Raw genomic sequence first — 24,502 nt, forward strand, 5'->3', positions numbered from 1 at the left:
GTCTCTTTGGGGCACATCGTATTTGTTTTTTTTTTTTTTGTTTTTTTTTCTCTCGATTCCCAACAGCTTCCACGCCCGGTTACGCGTGGTTCTCGAGACTATTGTATCTTCGATATAGTAACGCTTTTCAAGAGACTACTGTGTATTCGGTATAGTAGCGTTTCTAAGAGATTGCTATTTCTTTCCTACGGTAGTGTTCTGTCAAGAGATTACTATTTTTTCGATACAGTAGTGTTCTTTTAAGAGATTACTATTTCTTTGGTACAGTAGCGTTTTTCAAGAGTCTACCGTATCTTCGGTGGTCGTTGGCGCGTAGAATGACAAAATTAATGTTAGTCGCGGGTCTCGAGAACGAAAGCGTGTCCGCGGGAAACCGTCGGAAGCCAAGATATGGCCACGGTCCTCAACCCAATCTCGACCAAAGCTCGTTTAAGAGCATTGTCCGCTCGCACGTAAGCGACTCGATGTTACAGAGAGATATATATATGTATACTAATACGTTTGTTTCTTTTTTTTTTCTCTTAACAGGTGTGCGGGATTCATATTATATAAATATATATATATATATATACAATAAAATGTGAGAATGTGGCGAGCATGTAAGTAGCGCCGGGGAAAGCTTCAGCGATTTGGGTCGGCCCGGTGTCAGTGAGAAACGGTTTCTGTTTTTTTTTCTTTTTTTTTTTTGTTAGTTTCTTTTCGTTTTTTTTTCTCTAGAATTGAAGGCGCGTCGTTATCATCGTCCCGCGAACGGTACGGTTGCTTGCCAGGCAATACGAGAACGGTCCCAAGTCGCTGCGTGAGGATTTTGTCTGAAATGCGGGATCGGTAACGGTTTCTTCTGCGAGTGGTTCGTGCTGAAGTGATGTTGAAAGTTATTCTAGCCTTAGGACGTAATGACAACTGTTCTATATTCAGCGTATATACGAGTGACTCGTTAGCTCTCATCGACAGACGCACGAACCTGACAGGAGTGCCGCAGGAACAGAAATGATCGGGAGCAATGTCAGTTAAGGGTGTTTTTTTTTTGAGGTAGCGTGAGGTGCCATCATACCAGATAGAAGAAAAAAATGGGAGACACCGAGTGCTGGCCTTTGCTTTTTCTTGTTTTTTTTTCTTTTGCTTTTCTTTCATTTCTTTTTTATTTATTTTTTTTATTTCGTTCGACGTCGTTTACCCGCGTACCGTGAAACATTTCTCGTTTCGAGAATCGTCGCAGGATTAAACGGGCTCACCCGGTGCTGCCAACACTCGGACGTCATCTCGTAAAAGTAAAGTTACTGGTGTGTGGATTTTGTATGTAACACCGAAAACACATAGAAAACAAATTGCGAGTACGTCAGTCCCTTACCTTCAAAAGTAAATGTTCTCCTCAAAGCTCAATGACAGGAAAGGAGCTGATCGTGATCCCAGAATAAATCAGAATATATTATTTTTCATTATTATGACATACGGTTGCTTTTCTTTCTTTGTTTTGGCTTTACATTTCGTTCTTGCACATAATAATTGTGGGAGCTGGATGTATATATATTCGCGTGGGGCCAGATTCGTTATCGAGGACCAGGGGTTTAAATGGGGGGATCCGGAATGGGGGAACAAAAGTGACAACAGTTCGGAAAATCGAAGGTGTTCAAGGTTCGGGTGTTTGTTTTCTTTTTTTCGTTTTTTTTTAAATCTCTTTCCGGTTGCTGGTGAAAATAAACACTTCGCGCGTCTCTGCGTTTTTCGTAGCGAGGCGACAGGCTCGATAAACACCTGTATACCAAATATCTTAGAGACAAAAAAAAAAGAAAAGGGGCGGAACGGGGAGGATTGAGAACCGAACGTAACATTCAAGTAGAAACGACAAAACGAGAATCAACTGAATATACGGGGGGGTTCCGGAGCGAGAAAGAGAAAAAGAGAGAGAAACAGAGAGAAGTGGGAGGGGAAGAAGGACGAGGTTACTCTTGTTGGTATGACAGCACATCATTGCGTGAAGAGTAGAGTATGGCATAGCACGGGATCAAGTACAAGGTCATATATGCACAAGTTTACAAATAAAGGTTCATAATTTTGTCACGGTTTTTTGGCGTCGACTCGTCCAACTTTGCGATAAAGGCGCGTTTCACGCGCGCGCGCTCGCGCGCGGGTCTTTGGTCGCTGATCTCGCGTTTGTTTGGTATGTTTTTTTTTTTTTTTATTTCCGGTTTACTTTTTTTTTTTTCGATTTTTCCTTTTCGTCGTTCGTACGATCCAAATACGTTTCGAAGTTTTCGAAAGTCGGAGGTAACGTCAATGAGATCAATGATTCGCTCTGGACGAGTACGACATGGAAGCATAGAAAAGAATAAAAGGCAAACTTAGATGATCATGCCTACTCTAGAACTTCTCTTCTACCTCATTTCGGTAGGCAATCACATGTCGCAACATCAGGTCCGTAGCCCAGCGTGAATGGAGTCTCCAATATGCTTGGACATTGAATTTTACGGTTTCGATTTCATCGACTCGCCTCACGCAGAGCCGGCCCGCACAGTTTTTCTCTTATTCTTCGATTAACAGTTGTGGGTATCGATAATCGAGGACATCAATGACATCAGAGGCAGCTTGATCCTCACCGGCGATTCCTTTGCTGTACATGCTCGACATGTCCTCGAACTTCGGCTTCTTCACCGCGTGACCGGCTATGGGACAACCGGAGAGGGACCTGTGTGTCGAGAAAGAGCCGTTTATGTGGCCAATCCCGTCACAGCCAGGCGTGGGACAATTGACACCCTCGAACTTCATCGCCGTTGCGGCAGCCACCGCCGCCTTGTGCTGCTCCACCGTGCACCCTGACTCCAGTACTCGCATCTTGTTCTTGTTGGCTATGGGGCAGCCAGACGCGCTGCAACAAAAGTCACCAACGTTGAAATTACATTGATTCGTCGTTCGCGGGTCGTTCGATGTTTCAGCGACCGCTAAACCGAGATCGAAGTTTCGGTACAGAATCGTGGATCGCTGCAAATTCGAGAGCGAGTTTAACATCGATACTTCCGGTGACTACAGGCTGTCATCGTATCCTATTGGTAACTCTATAATCACCCGTGTCTCGTGTTTGCTATATTTTATCGATAACTATAGTCATCGATCGTCCCGTGTACCTTACCGGTCACTACAGTCACTTATCATTTCACAATCTACTCTATCGGTGACTACTGTCATTCATCTAACGTTTGGTATATCTTATCGATGGCTATAGTCATCCATCGTCTCGTGTATCCTACCTGTCACTACAGTCACTCGTCTCACGTTCGTTGGAGCGTACCACTGACTATTGGGTTGTTATTAAAGTCATTTCGTTTCCCAAGTTTCCCAAAATGGAGAATATATAATTTAATAAAGTGTTTATACGCTCTGAAAACATCGTGTTTCATTTTCACAAAAAAAAAAGAAAGTTATTTCGTTTTCCAAGTTTTCCAAAATGGAGAATATGTAATTTAATAAAATGTTTGCACACTTTGAAAAAATCGTGTTTTATTTTCACCAAAAAAACGAAATGACTTTCCAAACAACCCAATATAATCACCCGTTAAAATTTCGTATTGATTCGCAATTTTCAAAGATTCAATTTTCATTTTAATTCCTTATCTCCACGGTCACCGATTTCACTTCGATGTGTACCTTCGCGTCTCGAATGCCCCGTATACAGTGACAGTGTCTTCGTAACAAAGTCGATCGTATTGAAAACTTTGAGTAGAAAAATTCTGATGATTACGCGGATAGTTTGGCTAGAAACAGTACTGTCCGAGATTTTCTACGACACTTTCCTCCGTGTTGTACGGGAACTATGGTCGAGGCAAACTTAACTGGCCGCTTAGGGTAATTTTGTCCACCGTGAACAACGTCACAAACTGCCCCCTCTCTTAAGGTAACGATTTACGTGTATTTGGAATTACAGAAGTACGTTATCTCGTTGCAAAGTATTGTTTTCAATTTTCTTACCGGTATTTCGTGGACGCTTATCGATGTTTTCGTTTTCGTATATTTTTTACTTGGAATGAATAACGTAGCGAAGCGAACGCGATAGGAAGAGACGAGAGACACTGCGACAGAATGGGTCAACGATCCGGTGAGATTGCAATGTTATCCCTCAATGGCCTTGAGCAGCCAACTCAGCGCGCATCGACCATAGATGTTGCGAGACGTGCGCGCGCCATGTACAGACGTAATACCGCGCGTGGAGGGGATAGAAAGAGCGTATAGAAATCCACCAATGAATAGCAACGGTCCGAAAAATCTGAGAAATAGATCTGGATTTAAATTCGGCCGCTGCAACCCGATTGGTCGATTCCTGTTCTCCTTGCAACTTCGAAGTTCGTTCGTAGAACGAAGATTCGAATATCGTTGTTGCATAATCGAGTGAACTTCCAGGAATTATTTTATCAAAATTCTGTTCGAAGTTTCCAGGTGTAAGTTGTGTTCTTTCGAATCCTTAAATCGTCCAAGTTGTTCCTCCAACGCTACGAATGCTCGTAAGATTGTTAACAAAGACATTATTAACGCCAGAAATCTCGGTCATTCCGATATCGTGCAATTTTTATTCCGTTTTGCAATTTTCAATGCACGAATCGTCGTTATATCGCTTCGATAACCTGTACCGATCGTAATCTCTAGTAAATCAATTTTAAAGATATCGTTAAAGAAAAGGATACTTCGTGAAAACAATTTCTGTTCGAGAAATAGAACGAGCAACGCCGCGATCTAATGCTTCGACATTTGGATAACAAATATTCCTGCAATGTAAATTCTACCGGAATAGAGTGACCGGTGAAAAAGAACACGGTCCACACCTTAAATCCCGAACAGTCGTACGAACCTGGACGCGAGATCGCGTTTCCACGAGACAGCTCTTAAAATAAAAATTTACGTATTTCGTCTTCGCGGTTAAATCGACGAATGTCTTACCTGCGGTGCGACAAGAATTTGCCAGTGGCGTGGCCAGACCCGTCGCAACCCGGGATCGGACATCTGTAGTCCAAAAAGCCAACACCGCCATTACCAACACCATGCAATCCATCCACACAGAGTGAGCATGAAATGAGCGGAAACCGCTAGTTATTAGTCAGCGTCTTCGTCTTCGCGTTAGGAAATGGATGGGGTTAAGGGATACGGCACCGAAAGGGACCCTTGGGGTAAAGGGGGAGGGGGTTGTCTCCCTTTTCGTGGCTCTGGGTAGATCTTGGTACGTGCAATGTGGCCAGGATGATAACCGCGTAGCTGCGTGCAACGTGCGAACGCGGTGAAAGCGCAAATTGAGATGGCGATTACCGAGCAATACAACAAGTTGCAGAGTTTGCAACAGACTGCTATCTACCTCGATTAATTCTACTATCTCCTCTATCTCGAGCCACGGTAAGAGTCAATTGCAACGATTTCGGATCAACCACGAGTTTTACTGGAGACTATTAAGCGGGGTTGGAAATTAGTCGAGCAAGAGAACAGTTCAAAGTTAACGGTGTACAGCTAGTCGAGATACGGTCGTTAAAGGTGTGAAACGATTCAAATTGAACGAAACTTAAATTAATACGTATTATATGTATATATATTAATTGGATATTTAATCACGAGGGGGGATACTAACACCGTGCAACTTGTGTGTTATTTTAACTTTTCACGATTGGAAAAGTATTCCACCATGCGTATTAACCCTTTAGGTACGGTGCTGTACCGATCCACGTGTTCCTGATAGCAGCTTGAGTTACGAGTCGCGAGCGTTGACCGAGCACCTTATGCTTATGAAACTCTGTATCTCGAACATAATTCAGTTACTTCGTAGCCACGGTTTCATTGAAAGATGCATGTAAGCGAGTGTGGTGAATTTTCAAATTCAGCAGGCGAATTTAGCCAAGCAGTAAACGATCGAGCAACTGCAGATGCAATTGCAGATGCATCTGTTGACGAATATAGTACTCGGTGCAAAAATCCATAAATCCGATGCGTGCTGGACACACGTCAAGTATTACAAGGAAAAGATGGAATTCAAAGATTAAAGATTCAAGGTACATTTTCAAAGTACTCGAAACAAGTCAAAGCAACGGATGAAGATGGTTTCTTAATTGTTCACAATGGCCCAAAAGATACATAGCAACGAAGAGATCGTTTCGTGCACACGTTTCGCTAGGGTGGAAATAAAAGGAATTAAAAGATTAAAGATTCAAAGTACATTTTCAAAGTACTCAAAACAAATCAAAGCAACGGATGAAGATGATTTCTTAACCGTTCACAATGGCTCAAAAGATACATAGCGACGAAGTGAGATCGTTTCGTCCACACGTTTCGATCGCTAGGGTGGAAAATAAAAAAGGGATTCTACGCTACAACCGAAGTATTGGAGGTTCGAAGGATATTTTCGAGCCCAGAAGAATGAAAGCGAGGGGAAGTGATCGTTACGCCGGCAGAGATAGTACGCTAACAGCGACAGACCTTAACGGCTCGGAGTCCTGTCCGTCTCGCGGCTTGCTCTTCGGTTTGTTGGCCCTTGGACACCCGGATAAACTTCTATGGGACGAGTAGTTCCCGGTCACGTGACCGGAGCCGTCGCATCCCGGTGTCGGGCACTTGAGCTCCTGGGAATGCGCCTGGATCTGGGAACGGTCCGCTCGTGGACAACCGGAGAGGCTGTAAATGTAAGCAAAGGTTCCCGTTGTTCAAAACTCGCTCCAATCGTACCATGACGATTCTGCGCTGGCTGTTCGTGTTCGTGTTACTCGATTCGCCGACGAGATCGATCGTTCGACGAACGAAATTCGTGTGAAACTCGTGCAGCGCATCAATCCCCATGGTCAGGACCACGAACGCACACCTCAAAAACATCCAACGATGGCTTCAGCAACACATCGCATGCAATTTACGCGACGTTGCCAAGAAGTCACGGGTATGTACTTACATACGTCCCGGTTCCCAGGTACTAGAAGACGATCGTCCCGATCGGGGCACGTGGACGTCACCGATTAACGTGCGTTCTCGTATCGTTACAAACGGACCTGTATTCTCACTGGTTTGCGTCTGTTTGTTTGTTTGTTTGTTTGTTTGTTTGTTTGTTCGTTCGTTCGTTCGTCGATACGATTGGAAATTAGTTTTTCGGAGATCATCTACCGAGGCTGCTTGAAAATCACTCTCGAGTCACGCATTCAAGGCGATCGATTCGCGCGACGGACTTGCCTTGCGTCCAGTTCGAACGAAGACATGTTTTCTGTTTCTTTTCTTTTCTTTTTTTTTTCCTTCTTTCGAAACGAACATTGAGAAACTCTCCGCGGGGTAAATCGAAACAAACGTGAACGTGATCGGTAAACATGTAGGTCCGAGTAGGTGTTTTTTCTTTTTCTTTTTTCTTTTTCGATCCCAAATACGCTTTCACGATTATCGGAAGAACGACGATTCGCACAGTCGAAACGGGCAATCAACGATGTATAATTATATATGGATAGCATGCAAATGGCAACGCCGTGTTCCAGTTGGATCACTCATGAGGTGTCGCTCGTACGATCGATCGCGTTTTCAGGTTCATGTCAATACAAGGTCAGCCTTACTCTAGGAACACCGAAGGGGGAGAGCAGGGAGCACACTCACACCTGACCCCAGTGAAACTCGTCAATTGCCAATTGTCGTTTTAACTGCGTTTCTCGGTCACTCGAACGAAAAATGATTATTTGCACGTTTCGCTCACGGCTCTGCTCTGACATGGTCATTGACAACAGTTCGCTACGAAGCTGCCCACTCGAGGCTGGCGAAAAAGCGGGTCTTATAAACGGGCGGGTTTTCGGTGATATCGGTACGTGAAACTCGATGAGTACATGAAAGTTAACATTAACGTTAATATTACGGTCAGAAAATAGACTAGGTGGAAGCTGCCGTTCACCGCGAATCTATGGTCCCAATGATTTTGCCATCCCTTTTCGTAGGGGTCGGGTCGAAACAGGGAGCAAACGGTACTTCATTCAACACGAAACTCATCTACACACTTTGGTATAATATATCGTACGGTAACGCAACAAAGGGGATGAACGTTAACAAAGTGGACACAAATGGAAAAAGAGACGATAAGGTAGACCGTGAATGTAGAAGAGAACGAAAACAAAAAAGAAAGAAAAGAAAAGAAACCAAACGAAACCAAAACGTTACATCGTACGCTTAACGTAAATAGCTAAGTATATCAATGGGTGTTCACACGTATAATTATAATATAGAAATGCAACAATATCGAGTGGGTTGTACAAGACTGGTTTAGCTAGGAAGTGGAGGTGAACGGGTGTTCTAGACAAATGATCAGTGTCGCAAAACACTTAAAAAGCCACTACGCCACGGACCACCAATATGCATCGATGCAGAAACCCATCTATGTATTCTCGCACTTTCGTAACGTTGCTCGGATGTGTCTCCGTGTGTATCAACGTATGTGTACATATGTGTGTGTGTGTATGATTTCGCGTGGGTTCGATTTTTGCTTCTGAATTATTATTTCCAAAAAGATATTTCTTCTCTTGCATTCTTTCCATCTTTGTGTATCATTTTAAGTTTCTGTGCAAATATACTTTTGTCTACTGAAGATAATTTCTGTCAAGATTCGAGCAATAAACGTGGTAATGAGTTTTGATATAACGAGTATCGACAGTGATGATAATTGTAATTTTTCACGGAGAGTTCTTTCTTTAAATTGCAGACGAAGGAAATATATTCGCGAAGCGGAAATAAACAACACAGACGTACAATATCTTTTGCAATATCTTTTACACGAGCATTGCGAATACGTTCCAAGTTATTTTCATTGTTTATACCTTTTTGCCTGTACCTTGAATCTTTTTATCGCGTGCAAGAAATATCAAACCATGTTTCACGAATTCCGTTAGATCGATGTAGAAATCGTGCAGTTTTTCGTCAAGAGAATTTTACAAATTCAGACTCGTTTCTTCATTGTTACAATATGAATTGCCAAAAGAATGTATTCTTCGACATAGTCCGGTCGCTTTAGAGTCAAGAGTGTATGATAAGGGGGAGTGCTGTGGCTCGAACTACAATGCAAACACATGGCTCGATTCTAAGACAATGTAGTCCTAATAATGGTCACAGACATTACGATGGATCGACACTACGAGGTGCAACGATAATTGCATCGAACTGTCATACGTCACTTTTTTCTTTCCTGCTGAAAAGTATAGTACAAACGTGACTACAAAATTTCAATTTATCGTTTATAAAATTAATAGAAGGTCTTTCGTAGAAATCGTACTTGAATAAATAATTCTACGATCGATCGTTGTGTCTGTGGCCTCTGTAAGGAACGGATCATCGATGACCCAGCGTCTGTCATCGGAGACTCAGGAATCATATTAAAAAGTAAAGTCTTTTCAAGTACTTTCTTTAGCGTATCGACCAATGTAAATCAAGTACTCGTGAAAAATAATATACAATATTAATCTAGGATACAAAAAAAAAATACGTCTGTAATCCGAAGAGGAATGTACGGAATGATAAATGTGTCAAATACGTGCAGTGGTAGAATGTTATGTATGTAAACCATAAGATAAGAGTGAGAAAATGAAGGAAAACATAATCAAACATACTAAATACTATTTACGATCGGGAAAAATTTGCTTCGCAGTGAGTACCAATTACATTTTCCTAAAATTTCCAATATTCGAATGAATATATTGATAAGCGTAAGAAATTATACGAGAGAAATAAAATAAACACAAAACCAATAAAAACTAATACCCCGAGAGGTCTCATTTTCCTTTTTGTGAAATTGCATTTCGAATTAATACTCCGTATCGTTTCTGAAGATCGAATAAAATCGATTGACACGTCGAAAGAAATGCTCGGAAAGATTTCACTGTTTACTAATAATCTGTTTACACCAAGCAATAACTGAAACGGTTAAAGGATCTGCATCGGGCCGACACAACGGGGCGCTAAGGTTCCTGCGTGTAGGTGTGTGTATGCGTGTCACCGTGTGTTCAGCGTGCGTGCGTGCGTGCTGCATCGCTATATCAATATATAAATATACATAATCGTATGTCGGTCGTCAATGTTAATGTCAGTGTCAATGCCAATGCTGCCTTGCCTTCTGTGGGTAGCGTAGTTTCCCGAGACATGACCCATGCCATCACAGGACGACGTGGGGCACTGTATCAGCTCCTTGCCATCGCGACCACGAGGGGCAGGCCGAGGCGCGAAATTCAACGAGTGCCGCCTCGTGTTCATACTGCACCGAACAACATCAACAATAAAACACTCTCAACGCGATTGCTCGTCTCTCTTATGCCTGCATCTAATCGTTTCTTGGCTACCGCGCGATCGGTGGCTACGTCCTACTATTGTTACTATGAGTTCTCTCGGAGTAGCATTTATTTTTCGCAACTGGAAAGATCTCTTTCGAAAGATACCGGCCCATAGACTACTTAAACATCCTTTTAAATAGTTTTTCGGTTATTGTTGAGACCTAGAAATGTTTACTCTAAAGGACAATGTGCCATAGATTACTTCAAAGAACATTAGGATAGCTTTTCATTCACTATTGGGTGGAAGGTGTGCTCTAGAGAATACTGTCCCATAGACTACCCAGAATTCCTTTGAGGTAGCTTTGCGTCTTCTGTTAGGATCTAGTAAAATTTTTTCCAAATGATATTGTCCCATAGAGCACCCAAAATAATAGAACCACTCGAGCGTCCAGCACAAGGTGCTACTCCAAAGGTGCGATATATTGACTATGATATTTAATACACGGAAAAATATGAGTCCAGACGGGATTGTTTATCAATGTTTCAACGATATTCCTAATAGTCGTTACGTAACGCGATACGAAGCATTGATCGAACAATGAATAATCTTTCCCAAGAATTATAACCCATAACTTTAAATTACTTAATATCAAAAGACATATCAATCCCAGAGACGAGGCAATTTTTATCCAAGTAAAAGTATAGAATAACGAATAAAGAATGAACAACGTTTCATCCCTTACCTGTTGAATCGAGATAATTTTTCGAGACAATTTTTATCCAAGTAAAAGTATAGAGTAACAAATAAAGATTGAACAACATCCATTACCTGTTGAATCACAGAATTGAATATTTCGCGACGAACGAATCGAACTGTTGCTCTCGATCGTACGAAATTTTCCCCATTTCCGATTCAATATACCGGCTACTGTTTACGTTTACGAAAATTTCCTCGAAAGAACGTCTCGAGTGGATTCTTCGTAGATTCGGTTCGCTCGCGCGGATGATGGGCGTGGCCGAGAATTTCGGCCAACGGGATCCCGATTCCTTTCGAAATAGATCTTTCCGGTACTCAACAGCACGTCCATCGTGCATCCAGCGTACGAGCGCGGCTGCAACGCAATCGCCCGCGTTGCATCGTTAGAGAGCGGGATAACGACGGAAAGTTTTATTGCGCTTCGCAACTTTTCCTTCTCGCGGGGGGAGGGGTCTGGGGGATGGGTGGGGAGGGCAAGAGGGCGAGAAAGGGACGGACCGGAGCGTCCGTGTATGATAGCGGGCGTGATAGCGACATACGAGAGAGAAAAAATCTGAAAAGTTCCGGCCGGTGGAGAAAGAGCGGGAAGAGACGCAAGAGGAGGTGGAGGAGGAGGAAGGAATATACGCGGAGCGGAGAGCCCGAGAGCAGTTTGCTTCTGCTTTTTTCTCGTCTCCTCGTAGTCTCGTAGATGAACGAACTACCGCGGGCTATGAGAAGCCTCGAAAACCTCGATGACCCTTGAGTGGCCACGATATTGCCGGCCAACCGAGCCGACGGATGCGGACTTGAGTGCAATTCACCGGTACCGTTCCCCCTAAAACCACCCCCCCTCCCCCTCTCAAACCGGGGGATGCTCTACCTTTCGTATTTTTCCAACCTCCGTCTAACCACTTTCCTCTGCCTTCGGAAGGATGATAAGTCCGTACGGATCCCTTCGTCCGTTGGTTCCCGTAACGGCGTTTATCAACCAACGAGAATGAATATCGAAATGGTTCCGTGAAATCGAGATTACGGTTCTTAGCGTGTGTCCCACGAAGGTTTCTTTTTCTTTTTTCTACGTAATTGCTTCGGGTGGCGTTCCCCGGCAATTTGCGGGCCACGACTCCTTCGTCGAGGGTCGGTAATACGATCGAACTGTAGGGTGACGTGGTCGCGAGGGATATCGATAAAGTCGGAAGGACGATGTTCGAGAATGACACTTTTCGATACCCGGAGGAGAACAATTCCTTTACACCGCGTAAAGATCCGTACGGGGAACAATGTTTAAAGATGGGAATGTCTCGTAATTATGTATTTTCGAGTCGATGTGGTAATTCCGCGAGACGGGTACGAATTGAACGTTCGAAACGAATATTTAACACCGTATGATGCTCATCGAAACGAACAAGGGAGATTTAACGCACGACAGTTGCTTTCACTCTTCTAAATTATCGATCGATATATTCCATAATGTACCAGCTAAATGGAAATTAAATTAAACTCCAACGAGTTTCGAAATCTCTTTTAGAAAATCAAATGCTCAAAGATTTCGTAATTTTCTTTTACTTCTCGACAATTATGTTGCTTTTCCAATCTGTCGACATACTCCATACAGTACCAGTTAAATGGTCCCAGAAACGAAACTTCAACGTTTTTAAATCTCCCGTTGTACCCGGATAAAAAGCCGGTAGGCTAAGGTTCTCGTCTGTTGATATTGCTCGGCCCGTTTTGATGAGCACCGTGTACACTCCAAGTCCGGAAACGACACTTTCGCGCCGGCCTGTATTAATTAAATCTACTTTCCACGAGACTTCCAGGATCGTTGACGAACAAAGGACATTAAATTCCCAGGCTGGGCGGAGATTAGAAAAGAAACGAAACCAGTTTTGCCCGAGGTATCCCGAGGTGCATTTCAAGGGTCCAACCTCGATGGGACGACGCGGGTCTCGCCCCATAATCCAGTGCGGTGGCAACTGATTATACCCCGCCTCCCCTTTCGACCTTATCCACCCTTGGCAGCTCACCGCCTCCCACACCCTCGTTCCACCTCCTCTCCTTATGCGCCGAACCGCGCCTTCTCCACCGTACCGCCCGAGCTTTACGTCAATTAGAATAAGGTTGGCACTTTCGGTACGAAGAGTAATTACTTTAATTAACAAAATGGAGGTAGGTATGCGCGACCTGCACCTCCCTCTGCGCTCACATTGGCCCCCGTGCCTTTTCAGCCGCGGGAACATATCGCGAGAGAGATTCGCGCGACCCTTTCCGCAAGGCAAGTACCGAATCTGCGATGCTCGCGTGCACGACGAATCGCGTGTCTCGTTGGACATCGCGAACCAATCGGATTGAACGTTCGTTGCGTCTCGTTTGTGGTCCGATCAACTTACTTCTTGTATTACTCGTGCATCGACGTAGTTCGAAACATTAAGAACACCTCGTGAGTAACGTCGATATTCGAGCGATCGTTTCCCCAATGGATATGTTAATTTTTGTTGGTAATAATTGAGACTAATACTAGTCGTCCATCCTGATTAGTGTAGTTAAGATAAACGATTGCAATTGGGGACCTTGTTGAATTCAATAGAGTACACTTGAGTGTTGAATTTGAGATCCGAAATAATTTATAGTAACCCGAGCTATGGTTACGTATGTACTGAGAGGAGTTGGAAAGATGTCACTTGGCAAGAATTGCGAATAGTATTGGGTCAGAGTCGATTTTCGAGAGAATAAAAATTACTCGATGCTGTCTACATTCTTCTTGTTACATCTACATTATCTTATACATTCGATTATATTCTCCCCTAATTCAGGTGACATCTTTCCAGCTCTTCGTAGTATGTACTGTTCAGAGTCGGAAAGATGTCAGCTGACAGCGATTGCGAATCGTACTGGGCCAGACGTTTCAATGGGACTTTCGGGGCCCGTGACTTAAGCAAAGTGTTTGTTTCCACACTCTCCTTAACACGAGTGACGTCTTTCCAGTTGCTCGTAGTACAATGTTGAACTCGAAGCTACCGTTTGAACGAGAACACGACGTTACTCACGATCGCCCTTGATTATCCAATCGAGTTACACCAAAGTAGTACACAAATTTTATAAAAGTAGGGGATACGTTTAAGCACGTTAACGAAGGTTCTACCTGTTCTCGGGTAATTGTTCAAAACACTCCGATGTATCGTTCGAAATTTCCGATCAACCGTAGTCGTGATCGCGATATTTATCGTTTAGAGGGAAAGTAATCGTCGAGTTCCTTACCTATCGTCTTTACCCGAGGGTTTATCGAGTGGTCCAACCGTGTGTTGAGGTGGCGGCATACTGTAGCAGGGTGTCGGCGTGTAGCCTGCTGGGATTTGGTAACCGGAAGTCACGGGGCCTCCGGGATAAGTTCCACCGCAATTGTAGCCAGCGGTGGGGTAAGGGGTGTAAGTGTTTCCAGGGTATTCCGGTTGAACGCCCGTCATTCCATAACCTGGATGCGGGCTCATCGGTCCGTAACCTAGGAACGAAAATGATTTATAACCTAATTCTCCGTAAAAGTAGCGAACTGCGCATCCTCGTCGCGCAGCTCCACCGCATCCTCCTGCTACAGAAACGAGGATCTCGTCGAATCATCCGGGATCATTGGAAATCTGTCTCAACTTTCGATGGATTTACGATTACGCAGCCTCCAACTGTTATTTACGATGTGAGTTTAAATTACGAACTTCTGGAAACGTTCGCGTAGCGTGTCACGATTACAATTAATCAACGAGTACACGGGCACTCTTGCACGGTACTCTTATCGAGGTCAGGTTTGGAAACAGCAGCTCTGTCGTGCCATAGCCCTTTGCGCGTTAAATTGAAAGAAAATAAATACCTAAAAATGACGAGAAACGATATACAATCACGCGAGAAACGCACAGTGCCGAGATTCACTCGATTACAGTTCGTCTAATCTTGCACGAAGCGTCACGCGTTACCGTTCTACAATTATATTAGACCCTCGGGGTGTAAGAGGGGATCCAACTCACGGTCTTTTCAACCTCCCGAACTTTCTCTCGAGATTACAACACGCGCGTCTCTCGTTACGTCCAAAGATTAATCTACTCCACTCGAGTCTCCACAGTTGGCAATCGCGCGATTGTTCCACAGATGACAGTTTATCCATCGTTGTCCCCGCGCAGTGAGTTTTCCATAGTACGAGTCGAATCGACGACGATCGACTCGATTACTCTCCTTCTAACCAAACAAATCGCGGTGCAAAGTATCCCCCCCACCACTCCGGCGCTCAAAGGTCCTCAGCTACCGCCATCTATGATACCCCTACCTCGCTGAAGAACCCCTACTCCGATGTGCGAACAATACGAGCGAAAGACGCGGGGCAATATTAACGCGATGAAAAAACTCGGAAACGATGCGTTTGCAGACCGTGGCCGTGCACGTGTAGCCCCCTTTCACGACCGAAACCGGGTCTCACACCGCTTTCGTGAAAATTGCGCTATCTCGATGTACGGAACGACCAAGTGAACAAAGAAGCGGGCGAAAAACAAGAAGACCCGCGACAAAGGGCAGAGAAGGGAGAGAGAGAGAAAGATACACACAGAGAGAGAGATAGAGAGTGTACTCTATCCCCTCCCCGTTCCCCCTCCACGTTCGTGTGTGACGCGTCGCTTGATTAACCGTTGTAAAATCTACGCATTTATTTACCCGCAAGAATTCATTTCGTCTGCAGTGCAAATAGCCGAGGGACGAAGGGCTGGGGCGGTACGCGCGACGTCGCGCGGAACACGACGACGCCGAACGAACGAACGAACACGCCGCGCTGTGTGCTCGAATGTTTCAATTTCAATAACTACTCCCCAGCGTCGGAGTCCGCACAATATTGGCCGCGGCGGACTTTTGCCGGCTACGTGTACGCGAAATATTGATAATTAACAATGGTCGTGTACCGCCACGGGGGTGGGGAGGGGAGGGGGGATCGCGGTCCGGTAGGGAGGGTGCGCCCGTGCACATCCACGGAACGAGAGCAGGGAAAGAGAGACGAGGGTGGTCGGTGGGGTGGGTTCGGGTGGGAAAGAGATGGACAGGGACGCCGGGCGAGGTGCCGACAGGGACGAGGGAGAATGGGCTGTAGGTTTGGAATGCCAAGGCACAGAGAGACCGAGGAAAATGAGAGTCGGGCCATAGGTGCCTATTATGGCAGTCGTGTACTGTTCTGACGAATTTTTATTCGACGGTTGTAACTGCGTATCGCGCGCGCTCGTTCTGCTACTCTCTCTCTGCCCGGTAGCCCCCCACACCCCCTTCCTGCAACCCCCACACCATCCTCCTCCCCCGAGGGCGTCGAGCTCTTTTGTTCTTTTTCGTATCCCTCGTACGGACGGATCTCCGCCCTGCAACCTCCCTCGATATCGTTCACCGTTACAACGACTACGATGTAGCGACACGCGAGACCCGCGAGCGTGTATCTCGAGGCATCGAGCGTACCCGCGGAAATTTAGAACCTCGAGGACCCACGGTTATGGCGCGAGGCTGGAATTATGCAGACGGGAGTGATTCGTACGGGTGTCTTTCTTCAGAGTTTCGCGTCGTTCGTCCTTGGACGTGATGTCTCTGACCTTGAACCGAGAACTACAAGGTGACCTCTCTTTGCTTCTTCTAGAGTTGAGTAGATAGTGAATGTTATTGGCCGTTGATTTTGGTTTGTCTGTGTTGGGACACTGAAGCAATTGAAGACTATAGCTCGGGGTAATTTGTGTCTTTGTTCAGAGTTTCACATCGTTTGTCCTTGGATGTGATGTCTGACCTTGAATGGAGAACTCCAAGGTGACCTCTCTTTGCTTCTTCCAGAGTAGAGTAGATAGTGAATGTTATTGGTTGTTGATCTTGGATTGTCAGTATTAGGACACTGAAGCCATTGAAGATTATAGCTCAGGGTAGTCGTTTTTTTTTCAAGGAGGAGCTACTTGGTGTCTCTGTTTAGAGTTTGACACCTTTCGTCCTTGGACCTGAGTGGAACTTCGACATAACCTTTCTTTGCTTCTGGCGTGGCGCAAGGTAGGGAACCTTATTCATTGTTGATTTTCGTCTTTGTACGACTTTATCTGTCAGTGTTGAAGCACTGACGCTATGTAAGTCTATACATTGAGGTAACTTCTCCTTGTCTCTGGCTCCTCTACTAACCAAAACAGAAGTATCTTGCAAACTGTCGATATCGAAGCATTCTCGTTACAATCATTGGTGAAGGAAGCTTGAAAAATGACAATTTGGAGTAGTAATTGTTGCCAGGAAACGTGACTTCAGATTAATCGGAAAAAGATATCGAACGCAATGGCCTGCTCCTTGTCTCTAATTTCTCTCTTCGTGGAAAAGAGTTGAGCCGATGTTATCCCTATCCTGCGAATCTTCTTTGTCCAATGATCGTTCAAATGGACGTTCAAGTGTTCGGTGAAACAACGACGTTGCAGTTTAAACGACAAGTGAGTCACCTGCTTGGACCACCAAGATGAATGTTCGCGATAGGAAACTTAGGGTTGGTGGAGTCGCGGGTCATAAAGCGTTTCTGGGAGATGGATGACGAGCTGTCTGGCAAGTTAAGCGATAAATAGTGATAGCTCACCAGTAGGATCACGGTAGGCGTCCATGTAGTGGGAACCTCCGCTGTCGGGGGTGCTCTCTCGACTGTACGCCGCGACGTGCACACCGGGTGGTGGAAACCCTGGTACAGGCCTGATCCCGGGACCCCCGCTGAAATTTACCGGCTCGTTCGCTGTCGAGAAGTCCACCGGTTCGGTTTGCTCCTCGATTGGTCGGGGTGCTGGGAATCCTGGTCCAACCGGAACCGCCACTGCTTCACCGTGACCGGTTGGATATTGGGGACTTGGCGCTCCGCTGTAATCGAACGAAAATTATGTACAATTTAACACCGTGTCGTGGTCTTCCATAATTTATAATCTCTACAGAATTGTCTCTACAGAATTCTACGTCCGTAAAAATTAACCCCTTGACTACTTGAATAACTTTGACGCAAAAAATACTCTACATGTAGAAAATCTCTTGGCGTATCGAACGTACGTACATTCCGAACGTGTATAGGCATTTGTTACACCTATATATCTATAGACGCCGATCGTAGTCAAGGGTTTAAAAACTCGTAATTGAGAAAACGTCACTTGGAAAGTACCCGGCTACGTCTATCTATCTGCAACTCAGCCGCGTTACCTGTGAAGCCTGTTGACGCTGAGATCCAAGGTCTGACCCTGCGGACTCGGGACCTGCGGACTAGCCGTCAGGTGTGGACTCGCCGCTGCTTGTGGACTGCCACCGACCGTTTGCCCGCCACCGTATTGGGGACTTAGACTATTAGAGCCGTACGGGGGTGCCTGTAACGAACAGCATCGTTTCTTTAAGGACTTCATTATTCAACTGATTCGGGTCGCGCGTTTCGACCGTTCGAGGAACAGAGAATCACCTGGGGACTCGTGGACGTGACGCTGGACGTGGACAGGTCCATCACCGAGCCACCGGGCGATGTCGGTGGACCGCCCGGTTTCTGCATCTGCTGTACCTGCGCCACCGTGACGCATTTCACTGCAACAGTGAACATTTCCATCGCTACGAATTACTCCAATTTCAAGATCAGCGACAATCCCAGTACCTAACATCCCCCCCGTCCCTGTTGGGAAAACAATCGAAACGTTCTTACCGTCCTCGGTCTTCATCATCCCGGCAGCGGTGGCCGCAGCCATCGCCATCTGGTGTTGTTGAGCCGCGGCAGCGGCCTCCTGGTGATACACTCCTTCCTGTTCCTCGGGTGTCATCCCGGTCTGGCCCAGGTAGTACATGTTCGCCCTCGAGTGCAGCTGCTGTTGCTGCTGTTGTTGCTGCTGCTGTTGTTGTTGCTGTTGCTGCTGCTGCGACTGTATCGGCGCGCAGCTCTGCGTGTCGTATCTCTCGTAGGCGGATGTGGTGCCCGGATCGTATGGTCGATGATTGGCCGCGCTCGCCACCGCGTTCTCGTAGCCCCTCGCGTTCGCGATCTCGTTGGAGTAGGAGACCACGGGACGCGCGATATTGCTCGCCCCGGGGTGCATGTAGGCCCTCGCGTGCTCCGCGGTTCTGTGATGGTAGAGCTCCTCGCTGGTGGTGGCTGCGGCGGCTGCTGCGGCCGCCGCGGCCATCATCGCGGACGGCTCGTACGGTGATCTCTGTGACATCTGATGGCTCATCCTTGTGTCCTCGACCATTGGCATCGGGTAAGCGATCGCTGGCTGCATCGGTAGCACGTGGTGGGTCGGATGCTGACTCGGGTGATGTATCGTCGCACCGATCGATCCCCTGGAGCCCATCGCGTCCAATGACGACATCGACGACGAGTTCGAGTCTTGGTTCATGTACGAATCGTAGGTTGGTCGCACGGTGGGCGGTGGCGGTGGCGGTGGCGAGTTCACGCGACAGGAACCGGTCTCCTCCGTCTTCGGTACCAACAGATCGGACGTGGTCTGACCTCGGCTCGACAACGTGTTGCAGCAGCTACCACTCGGTGTCATGTTCTCGGTTTTCGGGACGACTTTAGCGGTGCGCGACGTGGGGCTCTCCTCCGGTGTTTTCGGCGGTTTCACGTTTATACCAGCGCTTTTCGTTGTCGTGTAGTAGTCGTAGGTCAGGCTGTTCAACACAGGCTTCGTGTCCTGCGCCGTGGACCCGTACTGGGAGTAGCTCTTGCTATCCATCGATGGCGGCAACAGGTTCGTGCTGATGTACTCGGGCGGGATTCCGGACACTGTCGCGGGAACACAAATTTTACCCGTTTGGTTTCTAACGGTAACTCGTCGTCGTGGAACGATCGACCGAGCTGCGTCGAATCTACCGAAATTTTCCGCGAGTGATCGCATGCCTCTATGGTTAGAAAAGCATGAAAGATGCGCGCTAATCGTTCGTCCATCGAGTCACTCGAAGCGGTAAACTATCGTATAGCGTGGAACACGACGCTCGAGAACTTGGGGAAATATGTACAGTGGAGCATCCCGTATCCGAATACTTCGACGTGCAATCGTAAAGTGTCGATTCTCCTTTTTACACTTCAATGAATCAAGTTCAATGGTCGAGGAACGATCGTTCTATCATTCGAATACCTTTCTTTTTGTTTGTTCGCATACGGGAGGTTCTACGGTAATAATAGTCCGGTGGGCACGTTCACGCAGCCATCCATCGTGATAATTAAAAATCAATTCGAATTCGATCCTTGACGGTGACGGTGAATTTGTCTAAAAATTTCAATTCTCGATTTTACGACGACGAAACGCATAACGAACTCTCGTTGTAATTCATTCAAACGGAATCTATGTATCGACGAGCAACGTTGTTTATTCGTACGTGTACGTGAAAAATGTATAATTATAGTTTCACGGGAATCATCGCGTGTCATTTCGTCGTACAATTTCGATCGAGAGAAGGTTTAACGTTCGTAGCGAATTCTAACGGGTTACGTGGATTCGATGCAATCCCAGCATTCAAATCCCCTGCACTGCAACCAACGAGACTTTCCCTTTGACATAGATAGTACGCGTCGTGTCGAACGCTACAAGCCTGATGTTCTGCGTTCGATGGTCGAGCTACCGATACTTGAACACTCTACTCGCTCTGCCAAAGCATTTTTATACTTACGAGTCAACGTTCGTGGATGGATTCCGCGTCGATGGTAACCACGAAACTTTTCTTTTTTTTTATCAAAAAATGAGGGTGCCGGGGACGTGCTGTTTTTTAATTTTATCAACCCTAGAGTAATCATTGATAAATATTGATTCGTAACTAGTGAAAATATAACACCTAACGCGCTATTTTGTTTACCTTCTCACTTGTGTGAGTATATTTGTGCGAGAAATATTTGTAAATATTCTAGAAAGTGTTCGATAGAGCACCTATCGAAAGCGATTAGGAGAATGTAGTGTAAATATAAATATGGTACGTTTGTTAGATTACGTTATATTAGATACGATAGCGACTCTATTTCATAATTAGTAAATTTCCAGAATAAAAATTTCGTCTAGTTTTGTTAGATAAACATGCACGTGTGTACATATACATATACATGTACAATACGTTTCTTCAAATTTTAGTGCCATTTTGAATCCCGCACAGTAATAAAAAGAGACCCACATAAAAAGAAAACCTACATCAGCTGCACTTACAAAAATTACTTTTGCGCACAAAATCCGTTAAAAAGTTCATCCAGACTGCTCTAGGGTTAGGAATTACCTATCGAACGCCTCGAAAACAATTCGAAACTGTAAAAGAAACCTGTATATACGAATACTGCGTTTCTTTCGTTTATCCGTGAAATCTACGTACACCGTGATGAAGAAAAAGAAACAAAAATTGCAGGTTACAAAGTAGAAAAAGCTACGTCATCCGTACTTACGAAAATCACTTTCGCGGATCAAGTAGACTGCTTTTAGGTGGTCCCTCAAAGATCACGGAAACATTTCCCCCACGAAATCGAGTAATCGTTCGCGCGTGCAACCCGGTGTTCAATGCAAACGAGATGATCGTTAACGAATTGAAGTCGCGGGAATTAATTTGTCGCGCGATCCTCGTAACCGATCGCTCGTAGAAAAACCGCATTACTCGCGAGCACCGTCAAAGCCAGAGCCAAAAGGGACTTGTATCGAGGTAGAATCCGGCGAGTGGGGGTAACGGGAGCGAGAGTGGGGAGGGCTCGCGTGAACGCGAGAACTGTCACGAAACGATCCACGCGTCTCGCGCGCGCGGATTACTACTACTTTCCCCCCCAAGCTGGGGCGTGCTGGAAAGCTTAAGCCTCCAGCTCCGATCTGATTTCACAGGAGTCGGGTACGGAGAGAAGAGACGGTGGTGGTGATGGTGGTGATGGTGGTGGTGGTGGTGATGGTGGTGGTGACCCCCCTCGCGCGTGGATTTTCGTTGGCTGGCGGATTCCGGGCACGTCGGAGGGCTGCTGTGTGCCGCCTTACCTTGAGCCTTGTGTCGTGCCTCGCGTGCGGCCTGCTTATTGGCCGCGGCAATGGGACATCCGGACAGGCTCCTGTGCGTGTTCCGGTTCGAGCTGACATGGCCACGGCCGTTGCAACCAGGCGTCGGGCATTTCAAAATAGTCTCATGCATCGCCAGAACTGCGAGAACCCAGAGACACGTGGCGTGGTTACAGAACGCTCCTCGAGAAAACCGGTGTTTTGTGTGTTTTTTTTTTTTTTTTTTTCTCTCTAATCTTTCTCAATACTCTTCGATTCTCTTTTTCGCTTTCTTTCATACGCGGCCTTCCACGCACTCGTACCGTATACCACACCAGCACACGCATGCACGCACACCCGGGGAGGGAACCATCCGACGAGGATTCGAGAGCCCTGACCAACCACCCCAGGTTGCACTTCTGGCTCTCTTGTATGCGTATGCGTTGAGTATAATTATCCCGTAAGACGCAACGACGAACTCGTCGACACGTTCCAAGTGCATACGTAGACACCCCGACGCCGCGGATCTTGGTGTTGTGTATATTATATCGGAGACAGGAGAGAACGGAAATTAATTGAAAAACAAAAAAGTAATAATAATAATAATTACAGTAAACGCAACAAGGAGCGTGAAACAGAGAAAGATTCGGACGGGGTACAACAACGTCACGGCATGGAATATACAAATCAACGTATAGAACAGAGTAACAATCAAGTATACCGAGCGGGTAGAGAGAAAGAGAGAGAGAGAAAGAGAGAGAGAGAGAGAGAGAGAGAGAGAGAGAGAGAGAAAGAGAGAGAAAGAGAGAGAGAGAAAGAGAGAGAGAGAGAGAGAGAGAGAGACAGAGAAAACTCAAGTAAAGAGACACAATCAATCCAGTGAAAAATTATAAGACAACCAACTTGCAGTTCGTGTACTGTGATCGGGGGTCAGCCGACGGTGTGTTTTCTGTGGCAGGGACAGCCGTTTGTCTCTCTCCGTGTTTCCTCGGACACCGTATACAAAGTGCAAGTTCCACTGTTACTTAACCGCGTTACGAACATCGCGACACCGCGCGAGACATCCGTGTCGATTATCGCGATGATGTCGATCGCGTTCTCGAATCTCTATTTCGCGACTACTCGCGAAGGGACCACCGCGGAAAAAGTCTTTTGCTCTCGCGCGAAAAAATGAAATTATCGGACGTGGCAGACGGTCCGGACTCTCACGGTTTTAATCTTTCTCCATTGGGTATCTTTGCTCTAGATGGTTTCCTCGTGTGTGCCCTAAAAGGGGTACAAAAAAAAAGAGAAAAGAAAACGAGTTCGTCGGGGGCACGACGAGCGCCGTTTCTCGTTAATCGTGTCACAGGAGTGTGTGATCGACGTTCAATTATACTCAATCGCACAAATCCTCCGTTCGATTCGGGCGTGCGCGCATACGCCATTCTCTACACGCAGTGTGCGTGTGTGTATATATTATATAAATATACCGGGTGGCGGCACACCGCCCCGTGTCTCGAGTTCTCCAGATGTACGTAGGTAACGTAGGCCAACATAACCAAGTTCAAGTGTGGTGATAATTCTCTACTATAATGAACTACAAACAGAACGAGAAATTAAAACGGAAGTGAACGCAATAAATAAAGCTCTCTACCCCGCAAAACGAAAAAGCACAGAGAATGTAACAGACAGACACATAGACACACATAGAGTTTTACTGTACACGTCGACTCCATCCGAGCACCGGTCGCGAGGAATCTTACACGGATTCGCGAGGATGTTTCGCGCGCGTTTCATCGTTCGCGGAAATGAACGGCCCGCGTGTGTGGAAACGTTGAGTCGCGATCTCTTCGAATCGGTTAATGTTCGATCGTCTCGGTGATCGTTCGATGATCAACTGAAACGCGATACCGCGAGGAAACAAGTGCACTCATACGTTCACACTCGCTCAACACTCCCCTGGCCCGGCGCGTGAAAAAGGCAGTCTCGCAAAATGAAGATGCATCTATGTAACTACCGTAAGAAGTAACAATGATCGTTGCTCGTTGGCGATTACTTACTTTCTGGTGTCAGTTTATCCTTCCTTGGACAACCGGAGAGGCTGAAATCACAGTAACGAACGATGATAAGGTCTTCTTACGAACCATCCACCAGGAAGGTACGTAATATATATTTGATTTTGTTTCGTTACGGATGTTAGACTTTAGACACTTAGGTACTGCAAGATGGGATTTAACGAACGATTTGTCACGGATTAAGTAACGATTTTAAGTATACGACCGTTATACTTTTTTTCGAAAAATTTTTTTTTTTCAATTTACGATACGATTAATGTAAACTACTGTTTCGGTTGTAAGAGCAGGACGCGTTTTATTTGTAACGATCCTTCCGATTTGAAACGAAGACTTTTTTCGAGATAATTTTGGACAATATTCAGGAGTTAATAAAGTACTGCGAAAAACGTTTCCCTTGTAGTGTATAATATGAATTAAATTTTGTTCGAGTCAATTACGGTGACACTGTGTTATTGAGAAAAAGTAGTACGATGATAATGCAATTTTCCGTAATTTTAACCA

At 45.8% G+C, this 24,502-nt stretch overlaps 1 protein-coding gene across 5 annotated transcripts in view; it reads right to left on the minus strand.

The window, feature by feature from the left end:
* Nucleotides 1-24,502, minus strand: part of LOC143151302 (uncharacterized) — a 41,407-nt gene that overhangs the window by 2,058 nt on the left and 14,847 nt on the right. For 2 of the 5 annotated variants that reach the window (XM_076320314.1, XM_076320315.1), the window contains 11 exons: nt 23,987-24,027; nt 21,948-22,106; nt 18,662-19,738; nt 18,428-18,546; nt 18,178-18,338; nt 17,576-17,847; nt 14,233-14,473; nt 10,082-10,222; nt 6,445-6,639; nt 4,927-4,989; nt 2,598-2,866 (listed from right to left, as the gene is read on the minus strand). In XM_076320314.1, coding sequence (XP_076176429.1) covers nt 2,598-2,866; nt 4,927-4,989; nt 6,445-6,639; nt 10,082-10,222; nt 14,233-14,473; nt 17,576-17,847; nt 18,178-18,338; nt 18,428-18,546; nt 18,662-19,738; nt 21,948-22,106; nt 23,987-24,027 — 2,738 coding nt within the window. Of the gene's footprint in view, nt 1-1,351; nt 1,398-2,597; nt 2,867-4,926; nt 4,990-6,444; nt 6,640-10,081; nt 10,223-14,232; nt 14,474-17,575; nt 17,848-18,177; nt 18,339-18,427; nt 18,547-18,661; nt 19,739-21,947; nt 22,107-23,986; nt 24,028-24,502 lie in introns of all 5 variants that reach the window. The other 3 variants (XM_076320318.1, XM_076320317.1, XM_076320316.1) reach the window with 3 other exon arrangements.

The sequence above is a fragment of the Ptiloglossa arizonensis genome, chromosome 9, assembly GCF_051014685.1.
Source record: "Ptiloglossa arizonensis isolate GNS036 chromosome 9, iyPtiAriz1_principal, whole genome shotgun sequence".
Classification (NCBI taxonomy): Eukaryota; Metazoa; Arthropoda; class Insecta; order Hymenoptera; family Colletidae; genus Ptiloglossa; species Ptiloglossa arizonensis.